The sequence below is a fragment of the Lycorma delicatula genome, chromosome 4 (assembly GCF_047948215.1).
Source record: "Lycorma delicatula isolate Av1 chromosome 4, ASM4794821v1, whole genome shotgun sequence".
NCBI lineage: Eukaryota > Metazoa > Arthropoda > Insecta > Hemiptera > Fulgoridae > Lycorma > Lycorma delicatula.
Genome location: NC_134458.1, coordinates 33,919,079 through 33,942,474, shown reverse-complemented (window position 1 = coordinate 33,942,474; position 23,396 = coordinate 33,919,079). Strand labels below are relative to the sequence as shown.

The window sequence follows — 23,396 nt, the reverse complement described above, 5'->3', positions numbered from 1 at the left end:
TGTTTAACACATTATTAGATTTTAATTTATATACACCAAAATTTTCCTTTACATTCCTGTAAGCTCTGTCTATTTTACAATGTTCATTTCTCTTTTCACTTTTCTTTAATCCACTATTCTTTCGCTAGTTTGAACTTCCTGTTTATAGTATTTCTTAATTGTCGATAGTTCCTTTTACTTTCTTCATCACTAGCATTCTTATATTTTCTATGTTCATCCATCAACTCCAATATATCATCTGAAATCCAAGGTTTTCTATCAGTTCTTTTTGTTCTGCCTAAGTTCGCTTTTCTGCTGATTTAAGAATTTCCTCTTAAACATTTTCCCATTCTTCTTCTAAATTTTCTACCTTATCTTTTTTACTCAGACCTCCTGTGATATCCTCTTCAAAAATCTTCTTTACCTCCTCTTCCTCAAACTTCTCTAAATTTCACCAATTCATCTGACACCTTTTCTTCAGGTTTTTAAACTATAATCTACATTTCATTATCATTAAATTATTATCGCTATCAATGTCTGCTCAAGGGTAAGTTTTGTATTTGACGAGTTGATTTCTAAATCTTTGCTTAACCATGATATAATCTATCTGACACCTTGCAGTATCATCTGGCTTTTTCCATGTGTATATTCTTTTATTATAATTTTTAAAGTGGGTGTTGGCAATTACTAAATTATACCTTGTGCAAATCTCTGTAAGTTGGTCCCCTCTTTCATTCCTTTTGCCCAGCCTGTATTCACCCACTACATTTCGTTCCTTGTTCTTTTCTAATACTTGCATTCCCATCTCCAACTATTAAATTATCATCCCCTTATATGTGCTTAACTGCTTTGTCAATTTCTTTGTATACACACTCTACCTCATCATCATGGGTGGTTGTAGGCATATATATGTTAACAATCGTTGTCAGTTTAGATTTTGATTTTATCCTGATTACAATGATTGTATCGCTATGCATTTTGAAATACTCTACTCTCTTTCCTATCTTATTGTTCATTATGAAACCTACTCCTACTCGCCCATTATTTGAAGCTGAGTTAATTATTCTAAAATCACCTGACCAAAAGTTGTTTTCCTCTTCCCATCGAACCTCGTAATTCCTACTACATCTACATTTATCTTTCCATTACAAATGATAATTTTTATAAAACTTAGAAATTTGATGCTATAAAAACAAAAACTTATGTATACTCTACATTTGTATAACATTGAAATTATTTACAAGAATGTACCTTCATTTTTATTCAACTTCATTGTTTCTATAATATTTAATATCTTTAACATCTCTAAAAATATTTGAAAAAAAAAATCACCCTGAGTCAGGGCATTTATGTTTTATAAGGTTCATAAACCTTTTTTCTCCTTGATTTATGAAATTGGTCTATATTATAATAAATTCTTTCTTTCCTAGTTTATTACAGAACACAGGTTTAAGATGATCTCTTCATTAACAAACACAGATTTAAGATGATCTCTTCATTAACATTAATTTTATAATATCATACAACACTATTTCGACACCTGATATTTAATATTTTTCTGAATCACCATCAGTACTCAATTTAAAGGTGAGTATTGATCCAAGTTCAATGACTTAATTTTGATTATACAGAAGTACATTTCCTATAGAATAGGTATTTTCCTATTTGCTTTAATGACTCCATTAGCCAAAGAGATTAAAAATCACACTATATTAAAAATGTATGGTCATATCTCAATGGAAGCGATGGTTTTTCATTACATGTACAGCTGCTGTACAATAATTCTTGTCTGATCTCCATGTATTTTCTGACTCAAGACAACAAAAAGTGAGTAGTATATAGATTACTTCTTCCTATAACATCTTCACTTCACATACACAAAAAACAAGTGATATATAAATTACCTCTTCCTATGACATCTTTACTTCACATATAACAAGCAGTTTATAAAAACAGTCTTTAACACAAATAAAAACTTTTATGTAACAATATAAATTATAAGAAAGATGTTAGATAGTTCAATTAAAATTTTTATATAACTTGACAGTAAAATATTTTTACCAGATTCTGCAAAATATTCTGTTTCAAAAAGATCTTAATGTCTATTACATTTTAAACATCCTCCAAAAGGTAAGGGTGATTCTCGGTTCTATATTCTACACAGTTCATATGATACTAAAATGGCTAAGAGGCCTACTTAAAATCAATACATACAGTATGTCTGAAAAGTTCCCAAACTAAATTAAATAAAAATACAGATTTAAAGATATTTACATAGAACCCTTCTCTAGTTTAACACTCATTGCAGCACCAGTAGAGCCCATCATACGCACTGGAGAAATAACTTTATGGAATCGCCTTCAACTGCTCAGTGCAAGCCCTTTGGATGGCCAGAATATTGTTGAAAAAGCAGCCTTTCATCTTCAACTTGAGTTTTGGGAACAGAAAATAGTCTGCTGGAGCCAAGTCGGGTGGGATAATATGGTGGATTTGCAGCATAATAACATGGTAAAACTGTTGCCATGTGTGCCGGGGCATTGTCAAACAAGAGAGTCGAACTTCCCAGATCCTAGTACTCAGGCTGGATTCGATGAATATGATGCTTCAGGCATTTCATTACTTCCAGATAGAATTTAGAATTCATGGTTTGATCAGTTGGGGCAAATTCATTATGAATCAGGCCCCTTGAGTTGAAAAATGCAATCAACATCGCTTTCACTCTTGATCTTTGCTGCCTGACTTTCACCGGTCTTTGTGCTCCAGCACTCAACCAAACAGCAGATTGATGCTTCATTTGCAGATCATACATGAAGCACTAGCTTTCATCCCCAGTTACAATTGTTTGCAAAAAATCTGGGTCACTATCTGTTTGGTTTAAATTCAGACACTCAGCGCTGCCTTTGGGCAGCTTTAGTATTAACAACATTCAGTATTCTTGTTTGTCGGAGTTGAACAGTGTTAAGAGTAAACATGCATGCCAGTACGGCCTCTGCATCATAGTAATATAGTTTAGTATTGTTAACCTTATAAATATAGGATAGTTAGTTCTCAATCAGTATGTAATTATTTATTTATACAGTTCATTATTTTGCTATAACATACAGCCTCAGCTATACATATTGGTCCTCCGCCCGGATATTTTTTATGTGTGTGCAGAACATAGTTTGCGTTTATGTTCTTAATTCTAGACTAGTGCGTAATAATATCAATAAGAAGTGCGGTTAATATCCATGTGTAATACAGTAATTACTATTACAAGGGACAGTCTTCGCGGCGCCCGTCTATTCGACTTGGAATGCAGACATCAACCTCAGTGCTAAGTAAACAGCCACTTTGTCATGACCTTCAAGTCAGGTTAGCTGCTGCAAGTCTCTTATTTTAATTGTTTCAGATAAGTAATAACAAATTGGGAATTATCAGCTCCTTATTTACATTCCTATCTTTGATATAGATTTACATCTACATTCCTTCATCATTCACATTATTATTTCTTACTTATTTATTCCATCCATATTTTCGATATTTTTAATAAATATTAGTTCCTTATTTTCCTAGAAATCTTTAATTTACGTTGATAGTTATAGACCATATCTTTAAGTATTTTATAAGAATTATCATTATGTCTCTTGAAGTAGAAATTACAACTTTGAAAAAACAACTAAGAGTATGTAAGGCTCAATTAACATGCATAAAATCATTTAGCGATAAATGTAATAATGAGACACAAAAAAGTAATATTATAGTTAGATATGATGCAATGCCAAATATTTTAGATAATTTTAATAAAACACAGAGTTTGCTAGAAGTACAGGACGAGAAAGATTACGATACGCATTTAGAAGATAGGTTAGATTTTGAAGACAATTATTATGAAATTAGGGCGCAAATGGAAGAATATTTAAAGGAAACATCAGTTTCAGAAACCCAGCACTTCAACTCACACCACTCTTGCATTAACGAAAATAAACCTTCAGTAAAATTACCAACGATCAATTTACCTCGTTTTAACAGTATGTACGAAAATTGGATGCCTTATGCAGATGCATTCAAGGTATTGGTTCACGACAATAAAGACGTTAGTCCAATTCAGAAATTCTACTATCTGAATTCTACATTGACATATGAAGCAGCTCAATTAATAAAAAACTTAGCTGTTACTGATGCTAATTACCCCGTTGCTTGGAAATTGTTACAAGACCGATACGAAAACAAGAGATTGATTGCATCAGCTCATGTTAGAGAAATAATTAATATTAAGTTAGTTAGTAAGGAAGACGCCAACGAATTGTGTCAGTTCATCAATACGGCGATTAGTAATTTTAATGCTCTCAATGTTCTAAATATTCAAACACCAATTCATGAAATAATTTTAAGTCAACTGTATATAGATAGATTAGGTGCAAAAACCAAACGAGAATGGGAATTAAAAAATTCTACACAAGATTTTCCATCTCTCAAAGATCTTTTTGAATTTTTGGAAAATAAATGTCAAGCCTTGGCGGCTTTAGCCTCTTCAAGCAGTAATAAACAAAAAACAGTGGATGAATGGCAAAAATATAAACCTGTTCGACATTCTAACTCGTATGTTGCTACTGAGTCCAAAGTATGCGAATGTTGCACTCAACCTCACACTTTATACAAGTGTTCGAAGTTTAGTAATTTAAGTGTTTCTGATAAATCTAAATTTGTTAAGGATAAGAAGTTATGTTACAATTGTCTTAGATTAGGTCATTTAGTAAGGAATTGTTTCCCTAGAGGCTATCGAATTTGCAAGCCAAACATCACACCTCATTACATATAAGTTCACAAAATAATTTGTTTAAATCTAATAGCAATAATGATTCAGATTCAAACCAGAAAATTTCTAGTTGTTCGCAACACAGTCCAGCTTCACATCATAGCTCTTCTAACACATATTGTTCGCTCAAATCAAGAGTGCAATAGAATATTCTTCTTTCTACAGCGATTAAGATCCAAGATAGTCAAGGAAGATTACAACCATGTAGATCCTATTAGATTCAGCTAGCTAATCAAACTTCATTACTGAAAACTGAGTTGAATGTTTAGGTTTAAGAAAAATTCGTCAGTCAGTTCCAATTATGGGTATAAATAATACTCCTACTAAAACAAATTATAGTGTAGACGTACAATTATTTTCTACTTATAATGCTTTTAGTGCAAATATTTCTTGTTTAATGTTATCACAAATAACTAGCAATATGCCATGCAATGTTATGAACTACAAATCATGGAATCTGCCTGCGAATTTAAAATGATCTGATCCGGAATTTTATAAACCAGGAAATATTGACATGTTAATAGGCTCTGAGCTATATTTCCAAATTATGAAATGTGTTAAAAGGGTAAGACCAGGTGGGTTTCCAGTTATCTTTGAAACTGAATTAGGATGGATTCTATCAGGAAAATACCTCTTCAAGTCCTCAAACCACATGTTTAACATTAACAAATGATCAGCTGCAACAACAGCTTAAATAATTTTGGGAATTAGAAGAGTTGGTTGTTCTATGCAAGGCTAAGGAACAAGACGAGTGTGAACAGTATTATCGGAACACAACAACCCGAGATTCTTCAGGTCGTCTTATCGTCAGACTTCCTCTAAAGCCAGATCATTTACCTTTAGGAAACTCATTCGATCAAGTGCTAGAGAAAAGGCTTCAAAGGAATCATTCACTTCGTCAGGAATACTCAAAATTTCTTCAAGAATATAAGGAACTCGGTCACATGAAGCCAGTGCCTCTTCAAGGAAATGATTATAAACAACAGTTCTACCTTCCTGCCGTTTTTAAGCAAAATAGTACCACAACTAAACTTCGGGTAGTTTTTGATGGTTCAGCTAAAACATCCATGGGAAGTTCTCTTAATGACATCCTAATGGTTGGTCCTACTGTACAGCAAGACTTATTTTCGATTACGGTAAGATTTAGAACCCATGGCATTGCGTTTACAGCAGACATTGAGAAAATGTACCGCCAAATTAAAATTCATCCAGAAGATTGCAACTTACAACGCATTCTTTGGCGGGATTCACCAACTGATCAAATTCAATGCTATGAGCTTCAAACGGTTACTTATGGCACTGCCTCAGCTCCATTCTTGGATACAAGGTCCCTACAACATCTAGCAGAAGAAAAACACACGTACCCAACTGCAGCCAGAATTTTATGTCGTGATTTCTACGTGGATGATTTAGTTTCTGGAGCTAATGACATCAACACAGCTCTGGCAATCCAATCAGAGTTAATAGAATTGTTAAGGTCTGGTGGATTTCAACTGAGAAAATGGAGTTCTAATCATAAATCACTTTTAAATTCATTACCTTAAGAACTTGTAAATACAAAAACATCAATTCAGCTTGAGAAAAAAGATAGCAATCAAACTTCAGGCTTTAAGTGGTTTCCTCAACCAGATGTGTTTTCTATTTCTTCCAAAATTCCACCATTTAAAGACGTAGTAACAAAAAGAGAAGTAGCGTCTACAGTAGCTTCCATTTATGATCCAATTGGTTTCTATTGTAATAGAAATCCAGTCCTATTGTAATCTCTTACAAAATATCTTTGCAACGATTGTAGCTTAGTGGTATTGGTTGGGATGATAACTTACCATCATCATTGCTCCAGAAATGGCATGTTTTGGTGTCACAACCTTCTTTAATTGATGATATTAAAATAAATAGAAGAGTTATTATCAATAATCCTATAGATACTGAAGTTCACGGTTTCTGCGATGCATCACAGCATGCATTTGGTGCTTGTCTGTATTTGTGTTCTGTCAATTCTGAGGGAGAGATTTCAGTTCAACTACTTTGCTCGAAATCTCATGTCGCACCAGTGAAAACCGTCAGCATACCATGGTTAGAGTTGTGTGGCGCTTTACTGTTGTCAAAATTGTTACGAAAAACATTACCAATCCTGAATTTGTCGATTGAAAGGGTTCATCTTTGGATGGACTCCAAAATCTGTTTGGCATGGATCTCAGCTCCCGCATCGAAGTGGAAAACGTTCGTTGCGAATCGAGTTTCGCAGATTCAAGATGTAACAGACATCAATCACTGGAAATATGTCGCTTCGTCAGACAATCCTGCTGATCTCATTTCCAGAGGTTCCAATCCAGAGTGTTTAAATAAAGGCATCTGGTGGTGTGGACCAATCTGGTTGTATTTACCCTCCAGTTCTTGGCCTAATTCAGACAGTTATGATGTTCAAGATATTCCAGAAGTACGACAAACGGAAACTAGTTTGACATGTGTTTTTCCACCAAATGACGATTTAGTTTGTAAGTTTTCAAGTATTTCTAGATTAACACGAGTAGTTGCCCTATGCAAGAGATTTATTTATAATTGTCGTAATAAAAAGAAGAAAACAGGAAATCTTAATACTGCAGACATTCAAGATTCATTACAAACATGCATCTGGATGGTACAGCAACAAGTATATTGTCAAGAAATTAATGATCTTCGATCAATTTCTACCGTTCCTAAAAAAGTAAGCTTCTTAATCTTCATCCTTTTCTCAATGATCGTAACATAATTCGAGTTGGAGGAAGGTTGAATAATGCTGATATTGCGTATGATATTAAACATCAGATTATTTTGCCACCAAAACACCATCTTACGATGTTGATCATCAAGGCTGAACATTTGAGGTTATTGCACGTTGCACCTCAATTATTGTTAGCTTCACTAAGACTCAAATATTGGATACCACGAGCTCGAAAGGTAATTAGAAGTGTTATTCATAACTGTGTAAGATATTTTCGATTTAAGGCAGCCTCGGCTAATCAATTAATGGGTCAGCTGCCCAAACACAGAGTAGAGATTAGTCGTCCTTTTCTTAAGAGTAGACTATGCGGGACCATTTCAAATCAAGTATGGGAATCCGAGAAGTAAAATATAACAACCAAATGTTATGTTGCAATTTTTGTGTCTCTTGCAACTCATGCTATTCACATAGAGCTAGTCAGTAATCTTACATCACAAGCCTTCCTCGCAGCCTTAAGACGTTTCACTGCAAGAAGAGGTCACGTCGCCAACTTGTATAGTGACAACGGCACCAATTTTGTTGGAGCCAACAGCGAGTTAAATTCATTGAGGAAACTCTTTCACGATAAAGAATTTAATACAGACATTGAAAATTATGCTGCCAAGTCACGGCTCAAATGGCACTTCATACCAGCTAATTCACCTCATTTTGGGGGCCTGTGGGAAGCAGCTGTGAAGTCAATGAAATACCATCTCAAAAGAGTCATAGGTAAAACTTATCTAAATTTCGAAGAATTTTCTACCCTTTTATCCGATATAGAAGCAAGCTATCCTCAATTCTAGACCTATTTCTACTTTATCCGATGACCCTAGCGATCCATCTTACTTGACACCTGGACATTTTCTTATTGGTAATCCTTTAATAGCACTACCTGAACCCAATTTGTTAGATATAAAATGTAACAAGCTTTCCAGATGGCAGCAGCTTCAGAAGATACAACAGAGTCTTTGGTCACAATGGTCTCACGATTATCTTCATGGTTTGCAGCAGCGCAGCAAGTGGAAGTCACCCTCCGAAAACCTTCGACCAGGTCTAGTAGTGCTAGTGAAAGAAGACAACTTACCACCTCAATTTTGGAAAATGGCTTTAATGGACAGTGTTTTCCTAGGTAAAGATGGTCTAGTACGTGCAGTTCAGTTGACAGTAGGCAGCACGTTTTTCAAGAGACCTATTACTGAACTTGTGCCATTGCCAATAAACTGAGACAATGTAATTAATATTGATCAAAGATCAACCTGCGGGGAGTATGTTCGGTTTAAATTCAGACACTCAGCGCTGCCTATGGGCAGCTTTAATATTAAGAACATTCTGCATTCTTGTTTGTCAGAGTTGAACAGTGTTAGAGTAAGCATGCATCGGCCTCTGCATCATAGTAATATAGTTTAGTATCGTTAACCTTATAAATATAGTATAGTTAGTTCTCAATCAGTGTGTAATTATCTTTTTATACAGTTCATTATTCTGCTATAACGTATAGCCCATTACACTATCAAAGTTTCAACGATGTCTTGACGGCAAGAAAGACACACCTGTTTTTGTTCTTTGGTTAAGAAGTGTGGAATGAAATGAGAGCACACCTTTTGGTGGTTTATTTTTTGTTAGAATTGTACGTACCACATCTTTACAGATGTTTAGCTCTTCTGTTACAGCCCAAAGGGTAAGATGAGGTTGTTTGAGCAGGAGCGCACGCATTTTTGTCGTGAACATCTGTTGACGGCCTTCCACTTCGTTTGCTGTCGCCCAACAACTCTTTAGTCTTTAAATCGCTTCAACACGTGTATGTTATAGTACGAGATGCGGCTTCATCACCAAATGCTTGCTGCATCATGGAATAAGTTTCAATAAAAGTTTTTTGAAGTTGAACATAAAATCTTATTGCACTACTCTGTTCCATGTTGCAAGCTCGCAGAAGATCACATGAACACAATGTATAGGGTTGAATATAACTCAAGACTGGAGTGACAAAACATGATGAAATTTTGTACACACACTTGTCAGACATCATTCTATATAGTACGTTGGTTGTCAGAGAAATGGCGCTACTTATATCGACTACAAAAATTTAGTTCACAAATTTTTTAGACCTATTGTGTATGCTTATATATATATATATATACATATGTACGAACACACACAAATAAACCATAATCTTAGTTTATCATTTTATATTTTGTTAATATCATTGTGGAATTATGAATATGACCGCCATAACTGAGGCTGAGAAAGCAGCAAATGAAACAGTTCAAGAAATATGGTCAACTGTATCACTTGCTGCCTTCTCAGCTGCAGTTATGGCTAAAACGATATAAGTCTCTGTAAGTTATGGTTAAGTAAACAATGCTATGTCAGGAAAACTTATCAACAATTAGTCACTACTGAAAGGAATAAATGTATTTTGTAGATATGGAAAAAGCATTTGATTATGTCAAAATGGACAAGCCTGTGGAAATATTAAAAAGTAGACTGGAAAGATAGCAAGATTGATAATTGTACCTGTTTACGCCATTGCGTAAAGTTGCGTTATTTCCAATGAATTCAAAGTTAGGGTTGGGTCTTGCTGTTGCTACAGGCTTGGTAAATTTATTACTCTGTTTCGTATGGGCTTGTCTCTTGTATACTCTTATAATAGGCTTGCTTTGGTTTTTGTTTTCGTTTTCGACACTTCTGGCGCCGGCCAGACTGTCTGTTTCTGTCATTTATAGTATTCATATCTCGCATTATTTATTGCTGCCTTCACACACCCTTTTTCTTTCGCTCTCATACTAATACATTCACACATCTCTTGTCTTTTACACACACTCTCTCCTGTCCACTGCCTAGGTTTGGTTTCCCCCTCTTTTCATTCACACCATTTTTTTGGTAGAGTAGATCAGACATTCACCATGTGCGGTCGACTGTGACCTTTCTCTCTCATACTTAATGTTTAAATACTTTCATCGTATTCATACTCACAAACGTTGTGGTCATTCTCTCTTGCTCTTCTTCTCGTCAGCTTTTTGTGGATTTCGCAGATTCCTATGTTTCGTCTAGCCTCATCTCTTTGATAAGTTAATTTTCAAATTCAGAATATTACATCTCTGATGAAAGTGTTTCAATTACTACAAACCAGCCAATTCCATCAACACCGAATCTTCTCCAGCTGCCTATTACAATTTTATCGATGCAGAATTTTCTCCAAACTCATTACTGAGACGCCACTCATTATCTGAGATGCCACGTCCTGTTCAACTTCTGTATTCTTGATATGCCATTGGAGACTACGCCTAGGATTAACTGTATGTATTCATATGTACTTTCATTCACGAGTTCATCTTTTGCTAATATTTATGTGTGATACAGGCAAGTTCAAATTATTCATTATTATTTATATTAAACAGTTATGTTTTTAGTAAAATCAGTGAAATACTCAATTTATTGTACATTTTATATTTGAAATTCAAGACTGACTTATACAACCATTTCTTCATTCAAGTATAGTGACGCCAGGTGGCTTAGTTAAAGGTTATGTTATCATTTTTCATGTGAAGCACATTTTATATGTTAGTAAATGCCAACTATCGTTATTATCAAATCTACTTGAAATTAAACACTACTTCAGAATTATAAAACATATGTCTGACATATTTCATATATTATTATTAATAATATTCTGGTTGTTCATCAAAAGTTTATGTTCAAACGTCAGTTACTGAGAGTAAATTACCTTTACTTGAAATGATTATTGTAATTAACTCTATCATTTAATCTAATGTAATTTGTTAATCGCCGAGATTAATTCTTATCTATTCATGTGCTGAATTCTCATTACTCTTCTTATATTAATCTAAAAATTATATCTCCTAAAGTGAAGTCGTAATTGTGGGCTTCTCTGTAATTATTGTAATAATGTATTTAGCCACGTTTTTTAATGCGATATTTTCAAATTGATTATTTGAAACATGTATATTTATGTTTTTGTCGCTTATTATTAGAATTGATATATTGTTTCAGCCGATATTATTCGCATAAATTCTGTATAGACTTAAGTTAAATTTGCCTTGTAATTTCATCTTATTTCGTTTAAGTATATGATTGTAACAAAGGTGTTTTATATTCCTTTGTTTTTCAGGCTATGTTCAATTGTAGATTTTCAAATTGATTATTTGATATATGTATTTTTATGTATTATTATTATTCATATGTTGAGTTAAATTGATATTTCTTGTATAAATTCTGTATAGAATTAAGTTATGTTTATAGCATATTTGCATTCAAGTTTTTAAGGTTATGAATCATAACCTCCTCTATGAATCATGAGACCTTGGCGTTGGTGAGGGGGCTTGAGTGCTCAGTGATACAGAGTAGCTGGACCGAAGGTGCAACCATATCGGAGAGGTATCTGTTGAGAGCCAGACTAAGGAATGATTCCTGAAAGAGGGCAGCAGCTCTTTCAGTAGTTTTTAGGGGCGTGAGTCAGAATGACTTAAACGGCCATATCAACATCACTCAGTCCTCTGAGTACTGCGCAGCTGAAAGGAATGGAAAACTACAGCTGCTTTTTTCCCAAGAAAATGTGGCTCTCTGCATTTTCATATAGCAATGATGGAGGCGCCTTCCTTGGTAAAATATTCCGGAGGTAAACTAGTCCCCCGTTCAGATCTCCGGGTTGGGACTACTAAGGAAGGGGTCACCAGAAAATTAAAAAATAACATTCTACGAGTCGGAGCGTGGAATGTTAGAAGTTTATAAAAGGGTGGTAAGCTAGAAAATTTAAAAAGGGAAATGGATAGGATAAATGTGGATGTAGTAGTAATTAGTGAGGTTCGGTGGGAAGAGGAAGTGATTTTAGAATAATTAACTCAGCTTCAAATAATGGGCAGGCAGGAGTAGGTTTCATAATGAACAAGAAGATAGGGACAAGAGTAGAGTATTTCAAAATGCATAGGGATAGAATCATTATAAGGATAAAATCAGACCTAAACTGACAACAATTGTTAACGTCTATATGCCTACAAGCGCCCATGATGATGATGAGGTAGAGTGTGTATACGAAGAGATTGATGAAGCAATTAAACAGGTAAAAGGAGATGAAAATCTAATAATAGTTGGAGATTGGAATGCAAGCATTGGAAAAGGCAAGGAAGGAAATATAGTGGGTGAATACGGGCTGGGCAAAAGGAATGAAAGAGGGGACCAACTTATAGAGTTTTGCACGAAGTATAATTTAGTAATTGCCAATTACCACCCAATTTAAAAATCAGAATAGAAAAATATACACTTGGAAAAAGCCAGGCGATACTGGAAGGTATCAGATAGATTATATCATGGTTAAGCAAAGATTTAGAAATCTTTGCTCGTGAAACTCATTGACTGCAAAACTTACCCTGGAGCAGACATTGATAGCGACCATAATTTGGTGATAATGAAATGTAGATTGGGGTTTAAAAACCTGAAGAAAAGGTGTCAGGTGAATCGGTGGAATTTAGAGAAGCTTGCGGAAGAGGAGGTAAAGAAGATTTTTGAGGAGGACATCGCAAGAGGTCTGAGTAAAAAAGATAAGGTAGAAAATGTAGAAGAAGAATGGGAGAATGTTAAAAAGGAAATTCTTAAATCAGCAGAAGCGAACTTAGGCGGAATAAAGAGAACTGGTAGAAAACCTTGAGTTTCAGACGATATACTGCAGCTGATGGATGAACGTAGAAAATATAAAAATGCTAGTGATGAAGAAATTAAAAGGAACTATAGACAATTGTGAAATGCTATAAGCAGGAAGTGCAAACTGGCGAAAGAAGAGTGGATTAAAGAAAACTGTTCAGAAGTGGAAAGAGAAATGAACATTGGTAAAATAGACGGAGCATACTGTAAAGTTAAGGAAAATTTTGAGGTACATAAATTAAAATCTAATAATGTCTTAAACAAAGATGGTACACCAATATATAATACGAAAGGTAAAGTCGACAGATGGGTGGAGTATATTGAAGAGTTATACGGAGGATATGAATTTGAAAATGGTGTTATAGAGGAAGAAGAGGAGGATGAAATGGGAGAAACAATACTGAGATCTGAATTTAAGAGAGCATTAAAAGATTTAAATGGCAGAAAGGCTCCTGGAATAGACGGAATACCTGTAGAATTACTGCGCAGTGCAGGTAAGGAAGCGATTGATAGATTATACAAACTGGTGTATAATATTTATGAAAAAGGCGAAGTTCCGTCAGACTTCAAAAAAAGTGTTATAGTCATGATACCAAAGAAAGCAGGGGCAGATAAATGTGAAGAATACAGAACAATTAGTTTAACTAGTCATGCATCAAAAATCTTAACTAGAATTCTATACAGAAGAATTGAGAGGAGAGTGGAAGAAGTGTTAGGAGAAGACCAATTTGGTTTCAGGAAAAATATAGGGACAAGGGAAGCAATTTTAGGCCTCAGATTAAAAGTAGAAGGAAGATTAAAGAAAAACAAACCAACATACTAGGCATTTATAGACCTAGAGAAGGCATTCGATAACGTAGACTGGAATAAAATGTTCAGCATTTTAAAAAAAATAGGGTTTAAATACAGAGATAGAAGAACAATTGCTAACATGTACAGAAACCAAACAGCAACAGTAATAATCGAAGAACATAAGAAAAAAGCCGTAATAAGAAAGGGAGTCCGACAAGGATGTTCCCTATTTCCGTTACTTTTTAATCTTTACATGGAACTAGCAGTTAATGATGTTAAAGAACAATTTAGATTCGGAGTAACAGTACAAGGTGAAAAGATAAAGATGCTACGATTTGCTGATGATATAGTAATTCTAGCCGAGAGTAAAAAGGATTTAGAAGAAACAATGAACGGCATCGATGAAGTGCTACGCAAGAACTATCGCATGAAAATAAACAAGAACAAAACAAAAGTAATGAAATGTAGTAAAAATAACAAAGATGGACCACTGAATGTGAAAATAGGAGGAGAAAAGATTATGGAGGTAGAAGAATTTTGTTATTTGGGAAGTAGAATTACTAAAGATGGATGAAGCAGGAGCGATATAAAATGCCGAATAGCACAAGCGAAATGAGCCTTCAGTAAGAAAGTATAATTTGTTTACAGCAAAAATTAATTTAAATGTCAGAAAAAATTTTTTGAAAGTATATGTTTGGAGTGTCGCTTTATATGGAAGTGAAACTTGGACAATCTCTGAGTATCTGAGAAGAAAAGATAGAAGCTTTTGAAATGTGGTGCTATAGGAGAATGTTAAAAATCAGATGGGTGGATAAAGTGACAAATGAAGAGGTATTGCGGCAAATAGATGAAAAAAGAAACATTTGGAAAAATATAGTTAAAAGAAGAGACAGACTTATAGGACACAGACTAAGGCATCCTGGAATAGTCGCTTTAATATTGGAAGTACAAGTAGAAGGAAAAAATTGTGTAGGCAGGCCACATTTGGAATATGTAAAACAAATTGTTAGGGATGTAGGATGTAGAGGGTATACTGAAATGAAACGACTATCACTAGATAGGGAATCTTGGAGAGCTGCATCAAACCAGTCAAATGACTGACGACAAAAAAAAAAAAAGTTATGATTTATGAAAAAGTCTAGTTGTTTTTTCTATAATTAAAGTCCAATTTCTTTTGGCAAATACGAGCTGTATGTTCTTTTATTTTTGTTAACTTTACCCAACAGTACCTAAATCAAAAAACAGCTATGAAAATAAAGGATGCATGAACAGAATGGTTTTGGACTAGCAAGAAGAATAAAGTGAAGGTGCTCTACAACCTTATTAAATACGTATGTTAAAGGTTGGTTAAAAATGTTCTTTAGGAAGATGAGAAAGGAAAATAAATTGTAAAAGGTTAACAGTAATTCAGGAGATGTAGCACAAACACACTCAACAGATAATTTTAAAATTAAAAAATGTTATGACAGAATATGAAAACTAAAGTAATGAGGAATAGAAAAAATAATCAACTAACATCTCCATGAAGGAAGGAATATTTAACAAGTAACTGTATATTGGAAAATGTTATCAGAAGATTATAAAAAATATCATGCAGAAATATAAATTACTATTAAGAAAGGTGGAGTTATACCTGAGGAAGCATCTTTTGAGTAATAGAAACATAAGTTTCTATATGTATATGAAATATAAATTCTATGAAAAAGAAAAGCTGAAGCATTTCAAACACAGGCATATAGGAGATTGGAAAAAATTAAATGGACAGAGAAAATAAAAATGAAGCAGTGAGAAGGATAACAAACACAGAAGCTTAATCTGACAATTCAGAATAGAAAAGACAACTGGTTGATATATATTGTAAGAGAGGAAGGGTTGATTAAAACTATGCAGAAGATTACAGATAATCTAAAAGGAAATAGGAGCTATCAGGAACTCAAATTTTAGCTGGAAATAAAGAATAAGTCATGCTGGTAGGGACTTGCCTCATGGTAGATAATCATATGATGATGATGTCAATTACTTCTAGTCAAAGATTTCCTACCTGAAGCCCTCAGGTAATTACAGACACACATACAAATTACTTAAACAGCACTAGTTTTTAAGCAGTGGATTACAATACATTATTTTAAAATGAAAAAAATAGTTACCGCGCCATTTGTGAAATTCATTGTATTAAAATTATAATCAAGAATTTCTGATTTTACAGATCCAAATAATAATTCAGCACTCTTTTTAAAAATGAACATCTTTGAATACAAATTTTTTTTATCCAGGGGCACAGATTTGGATTTATCTACAATTTGGATGTTTTCTGAAACGATGTCAAAAGGATAAGGTACTCTCTGCATATGTCCAACACTGCTCTTCAATTCTTCTGCTTTCAGATGATAATCTAAAAAAAAGAATAGAATTTGTTAATTTTAAACTGGCTGTAGCACTTTTAACATGTTCTTCATTACTTCTCTGCTTAGCAGATAATATGCAGTAAGAATGGCTCTATATGATGTATGGCTATTAAACAACAAGACTAATGCTGCTACAGAAGAACTGTGCATGTGCCAAATTTGTACGATCGACAGCTGTGTAATGTAAAGCCTTCTCTTTCGATTGTTGCCACTCCAGTTTCTGTAGACATATTAAGTCTGGCCATGGCCTTTGTTTGGATAACATCTGTTTTTTTTGTTTTGCTGAAAAAATGATAAGTGTTTTATTAGAGCAAAGAACTGTTATGAAATTTCATATGAAACTTGAAAAAACCGCTACTGAAACTTATCTTTTATTTAAAAAAAACTATATAGTAATGAATGTTTATCATGAGTGTGGTTTTTGAGTGGTTAAAGTGTTTCCAAGATGGCCAAGAAGACGTTGAAGATGATGTTCATGTGAGTTGCTGAACATCAAAAATATTGAAAAAATTAGTAATCTGATCCGATCTGACAATCGGTTAACTATTCTTGTCTTTATTCAAGGTCCTTGCTGAACTCTGTGAAAAAATAAGAAAAAACGACCTGAATTGTAGAAGAACAAGTCATGGGTTCTTCATCAGGACAATGCACCGGCTCACACTGCACTGTCTCTCAAGACGTTTCTAGCCAAGTATAACACCCCAGTGTTAGACCATCAGCCTTATTTGCCTGACCTGACACCATGTGACTTTTATCTGGTCCCCAAGATCAAATCTACATTAAAAGGAACAAGATTTCAGACTGTTGAAGCTGTGAAAGAAAAAGTGGCATGTGTCATGAAAGTGCTCACAGAAGACCTCCAGCACTGTTTTGAACAATGGAAAATCGCATGGAGGGTTGTAGGGATAGAGGAGGGGTGTATATTGAAGGGGATAACTAAATATTTATAAATTTAAAATAACATTTTTTACAGCACTAGTCTTGTTATTTAATAGCCACACCTCGTATGTCACTGTCATAGCATAGTTGACATTTACACAAAAGCAGATGCTGGTGTATATATTAAACAGTGGTGGAAATTTCAAGAATTTGTTTTAAGTCCCTACACAAAAACAAAGAATTCTATCTTCTGTTTCTTTTTTTATTATACAGTATTTTGAATTTTTGTTTTGTCTTAATGAATGAGATAAATATAGGTATGTTCTGTAATTAGCCGTTTTCCCCAAGATGTGATTTTAATAATAAATTAGAGGACTGACTTAATTTTCTTTATTTTTCATTTATGACAAAAATTTAGTTTTTAATTTAAGATAAAAAAGTACTTGAAGAATGTAATATTCCACCATGTTCTGTTTTCATTGTGGTTTAAAGCTGTTACAAAGATAAAAATTTTACCCTCACTTCTATTAATGAATGTGTTAAATGAATACTTGCTGCCTTTTATCGGCTCCAATACCTGTATTGTTGGATTTAGAAATAAATAAGAACAAAAAAGGTCTAAAATAATGGATTCTACCCTAAAATTCAGAAAACATCAAAATAACAATTTTTCCCCAAAATGCAGTCATTATTTATTTAAATTGACAGTAGCACTTGTAACATGTTGTGTCTTTGTTGTAGCATCGGAAATGCAGATATTATTTATTTATGAGGGATATCTCTAAAATAAAGACCGCTGGGAAATTTCTCTGCTAAGGTTGGCGAACCTGTGTTGTTCATGGACATGCTAGTAATGTACACACTGCGTTGTTGTCTGCAAGTTGTTGCGTTGTAGTATCTTTGATGACGTGTGAGTTGTTACATTATAAAATTAATAGGCAAATCGATGTTGACGCCGACTGTGAAATACGTGGAGTTATATGTTTTTTAGACCATCAAAATGTTAAGCCATCTGAAATTCATAGGCAGTTGGTTAGTTGCTGTGTACAATGATAATGTAATGAATGAAAGAAACATCTGAAAATGGTGTGAAAGGTTTAGAAATAACAGAATTAATGTACATGATGAAGATTATTTGGGGAGGCCCTCGATAATCACCGAGGATTTGTTGAAACATGTCGATGATGAAATCAGAAAAGGTCGTCACTCAACAATTTCCGACCTGGCCCTTCTTTTTCCTGATGTTTCACAAGCTGTTATTGGTCGCATTGTTCATGACCATTTAGGCTTCAGAGAAATTTGTGCATGTTGGATGCCACATGTCTTAACAGAACATCTCAAAAAAATCCGAATGGGATCTGCTTTGGGATTTTTGACATGTTACACAGAAAAAGGTGATGAGTTCCATAATTCAAGTGTTACCGGCAATGAAACATGGATTTTGTATTACACACCAGAGAGAAAATGGCAGTCAAGTGAATGGTGTCATCCTTAATCACCAACCAGACCAACAAAGGTCAAGCCACAGCCATTTGGACGTAAACTAATAGCCACAGTCTTTTGGGATCGGTTTCATGCCATGTGAAACAATTATAAATGCAGAAGCCTACTGTGAAACTCTACATAAGTTATGGCGTGGACGGCTTACCGATGGTGTTGTCTTGCTGCACATAATGCACGTCCACATGTTTGTAAGTCCAACACATGATTTACTGAAAACATTTGGATGGGAAATTTACAATCACCCACCAAACAGTCCGGACGTAGCTCCTTCTCATTACCATTTATTTGGGAAATTGAAAGAATTTTTGAGTGGTAAGCAATTCGCGAGTGATGATGTACTTAAAAATGCTGTTAATCAGTGGCTAAATGGACTGGCGGCAAAATACGAAGAGAGTATATTGAAGCTGGTGTATCACTACAATAAATGTATTAATTCATGGGGTGATTATATAGAGAAGTAGTATAAGGTAAGTAGTTTAGGAGAAATAAAAAATATTTATAAAGTTTTCAGAATAAATTTTTTTTTATAATGATACGGTCTTTACTTAAATTAGAAGTAAGAATTTTGTTCTAAAATTTTCTTTGGTTTGCCTAAAAATATTATATTTTATAAAACTTCCACATAATAATATAATATATAAGTTTAATAACTCTCCATATGGACAGAGTACATATTTCCTGAAAATAAAGAAAAAAGAAATAATTACATTCATGTGAGTAGACTTCTTTCTTTAGTATTTCCGCAGTTTCTCCAGAATATAAATGTTTGTTAATAGCAATGATTAATTTCACAGTCCAATCCATACAATCAATATATGGCATAAAATAATCTTGTTGAGGCAAGAATGAATCTGGGAGTATGTCGCCACATACTGGCCCGCTTAGTGTCTGTGGAATGTTGAAATATTTCCAAGTTGTTTTCAAACAGTGCTGAATGTACTGTAAACTTTTCAAATTATTTACACTTTTAGTGAGGTTTCGTTTGGGAGAGAGTGGATCTGTAATAAAAAAAAAATAGTAATAATAATTATGTGAAATGAGCAATAATATAAAAAGCAGAACCCAGCTTAATTTTAACTGAAATGAATAAAACATTTATATGACTAGCTTAATTACACAAAACTTCTGTCAGTCTTGATAACCTTCCTGAAATAACAATGTTTTTTAGTTTATGCAGGCTCTATTATTAGACTAAATCATTATATATAATGATTTTTATGCATTTAGATAAAAAATATAAAATAATAAATATTAAATAAGCCAAATTCAATCATTTATCTGCTATTCTGGAAGTTACCATAACTGATACAATAAAATAAAATTTCTCAAAACATGAACAGAATCATAGTGTCATGTAGAATAGGGCAAGACCTAGCTGATGCATAATAGAATTCAATTCTAAGATTTAATTTGTCTTATAAATTGATGTTGAAATGTGATTCTGCACATAACAATATACACAATAATTTACATTAACCAATATTTACATCGCTTAACACTATAGTATTTAGTCATTAAAAAAAAACCTGTTACCAACGAGTATATCTTATGGACCACATGATGGAAACAATTTAGTTTTACACTGCATTACACCTTACTCTTTTCTGCAATACATTAACAATTAAAAATAATGCAACAAAACTGATGCATTCTTAAATGGAAATAACCAAGGAGAAAACCAATAATTTAATAGCAAATTTTAAACTGTTTACAGTTTCTAGTTAAGTCCAATGGTATGAGCTGGTCTGAAAAAAAATTTGTCACATGCAGATAGAATACAAGTGGAGATAAAAAAATTAATCCAAGATCTAAAATCTGTTTTGTCAAATTAAGTATTGCGTTGCTTTGACATGAATAAAAATATTTTGTGACTTTTTATGAATTTTTTTGTTTTACCAATATTTAAAATTCAGTTATTATTAATCTCTTTTCTTATGTAATAACCTATAAATACTTATTAACAATTTTATATAGAAATAAGACTAATTAACAGGAAGGTTCTTCAGGGATGCTAATCTTGACATTGTGCATATAGCATAAGTCAACTAAAGAGATATGTTAAATTTTACATAAAACATGATGAAAAAATAATACATACCAATCACACCATAACGATGAAGGTTACCGAACCAGCCTTTATCTTTACGTAAAATAACAGCCTTTTGATTTATAGCTACAACTCTTTCATCAAATTCATAAGCATAAAATTTTAACATGCCACTCCACAATTTTTCAAGATTTGACAAATTCAATTTTTTCCACTTCCCTAGCAATAATTTTACTACTGTAAAAAAAAAGAAAAAACTGATTTATAATATTTATAAAACCTCTAGTTTTGAAAAACCTGTCTGATAAGACCTAACACATAAATAAAAACATTAAACTAGTCAGTTAAAAAAAAAAAAAGCTATAAAATATGTATTAGTAAAAAGAAGCCCCGCTTTGACCAGTAAGACCATAGCCTTAAGTTTACCTTTTAATGCGAATCACTGGACAAGAAAGTAAGACCCTAAACAACTCAAAGGGCAGGTTAATAGAAGGTGCAACAGCATGATACTGCATACTGCAGGTGGAGTCTGAATGGCAGACAATTGTGTCTGAATGACACAATTTCCATGGCAACTGCTGTAGGAAGGTATAAAGAAGGAAAAGGGAAATGGACCAGTCAACCAATCAATATATTGTAGAATCCTTGCAAGGAAGTATAAAAAATAAATTATAATCATAAACTAAACAATTTAATTTCAACAGCTTTAGTTTTGAGTTCCAAAACATAAAAAAAATGAGTTATTTTTAGCTGTTTCAGCCCTTTATGCAATGCAAAAGCAGATTCAATTTTTTTTATCACATTAAATAGCTGGATCAGTTTCCATAATTTAAGTGGTTTCCTGGTTTGTTTTGATTCTGATACTATATGGTCACATTTTTCTCCAACAAGCTTTTAACATGTTTATTCCGATTTTCATCCATGAACATTTTATATATTGAACGCATTGAAAATATTGACTTATTAGATTTTTTAAAAGAAATTTGCTACTAAAACGAGCAAATTATATTTTATTTTGAATGCTGAGTAAAATGTCATCAAGAACATTCTAGAACTAGATAGGAGTATTAATGATAAAATCACATTTTATTTTCATAATGAATGAAATCCCTGGGACATAAATTTTCATGATATTATCTATTCATTTTATGTATACAATTTAACACAATATTATAACTTTATTCAGTGCCGAGGCCTGCCAGATGGCAAAACACTTATCATCACCTATGTATCGAGGCATATTTACTAGGGGTTTCCTTCTTCCCTTATATCACCCTTCCCATACTTCTGTTCTTAAACCCCCTCCAGGATCTTTGCGTCTAGAGTCCTTCTGGACCCCGACCCCTTCCCCGCAACATTTTTTGGACCCCAAAAAATTTTATTGGTTTTTTGGAATATATAAATAACCCCCTGACCGCCATACCACGGCTTGTGGGGTGTCAAAATACTAGGAATGTAGATTACCGTAAAAATACAGGATGCAGCTTTGGACCATAACCAAGGACAGGGGATGTGAGCAAAGCTCTTCTGGGGTTCCTGAGGTGCCAAAGCGGATGTTAAAGGCAAAAAACGTATTCATCAGGTTTCATCCGAGGAGGAAGAGCAATGGCAGGTCTGAAGGAACTTACTAACCATTTAGGATTGGCCCTACTAACACTGAAGCAGAACCTGGGTTCAGGTCTTTCGAAATACATCCACTAGTCACGAGAAAGAAATTGCTGCTGTTTAGCTCAAACAGCTGTCAGAGGTGTCCCTGCCATTAACTATGGTTACCCAGGCCACCCAGACTGATGTACATAGGGAGACTGAATTAGACAATATACTGAAGCATGAATTGACGGACGCAGTTACTAGACTTAAATCTATGTAGGTGGCCAAATGTGCTTTTAAATAAAGTCAGACAAGTTACAATACTTGAAGAAGAAGGCGGTGATACGTGCCACTTTATTGACTTAGCTCGTTCTCAAAGAGCTGATAATGACTTGGAAGACCTCTCGATATAAACCTGGTGACATGGGTAGAGATGTATCTTCTATTATGGGGGACGACATTGAGTCTCAACATAGTAAATATAGGGTTTACTACAATGTAGCAAATGGTGATCGTGAGACTGCTGCATCTATCTTGAAATCATTAAGATGGGTATTGACTAGTTCAGCGTGCCAGTATTTCTTCTGTCGAATGGCCCGATTGGTACTGCAATTAGAAAGATGCTGTTATACTTGTTTCGTAAGAATGAGCCGGCAGCAGTTGTGACGCCGAGAACTGATACTTCAGGTCGAGCAAGGTTGAGGTGTTCCTCTGCAAGGAGGTCGACGCCTTCGGTTGGCGACAGCAGGGTGGTAGTGGTGGTTTGCTCCCAGGGCAAATCCTACGCAGATTTGCTGAAAGCTATGAAGACATCCATCACAAAAGAAGAGGCTGGCGAAGTCCTCTCCCTGAGAAAAGGGAGAAACTTCAGGTTTGAATAAAGGGACATCAACAGGCAGAGCAGTTTTCTGCTACACTCCGCAACAAGGCCGCCGAGCTCCAAGTGGATATGCAAACCCGTGGCAACAGAAGAGCAGTGGTGGTCCACATCAAAGACATTGATGTGGA

At 34.1% G+C, this 23,396-nt stretch overlaps 1 protein-coding gene across 3 annotated transcripts in view; it reads right to left on the bottom strand.

Moving 5' to 3' along the window:
• LOC142323246 (terminal uridylyltransferase 4-like) overlaps nucleotides 1-23,396 on the bottom strand; it is a 133,297-nt gene that overhangs the window by 29,881 nt on the left and 80,020 nt on the right. For all 3 annotated transcript variants that reach the window (XM_075362629.1, XM_075362631.1, XM_075362630.1), the window contains exons 9-11: nucleotides 20,850-21,035; nucleotides 19,459-19,749; nucleotides 16,112-16,356 (exon numbers count right to left, since the gene is read on the bottom strand). In XM_075362629.1, coding sequence (XP_075218744.1) covers nucleotides 16,112-16,356; nucleotides 19,459-19,749; nucleotides 20,850-21,035 — 722 coding nt within the window. The remainder of the gene's footprint in view (nucleotides 1-16,111; nucleotides 16,357-19,458; nucleotides 19,750-20,849; nucleotides 21,036-23,396) is intronic.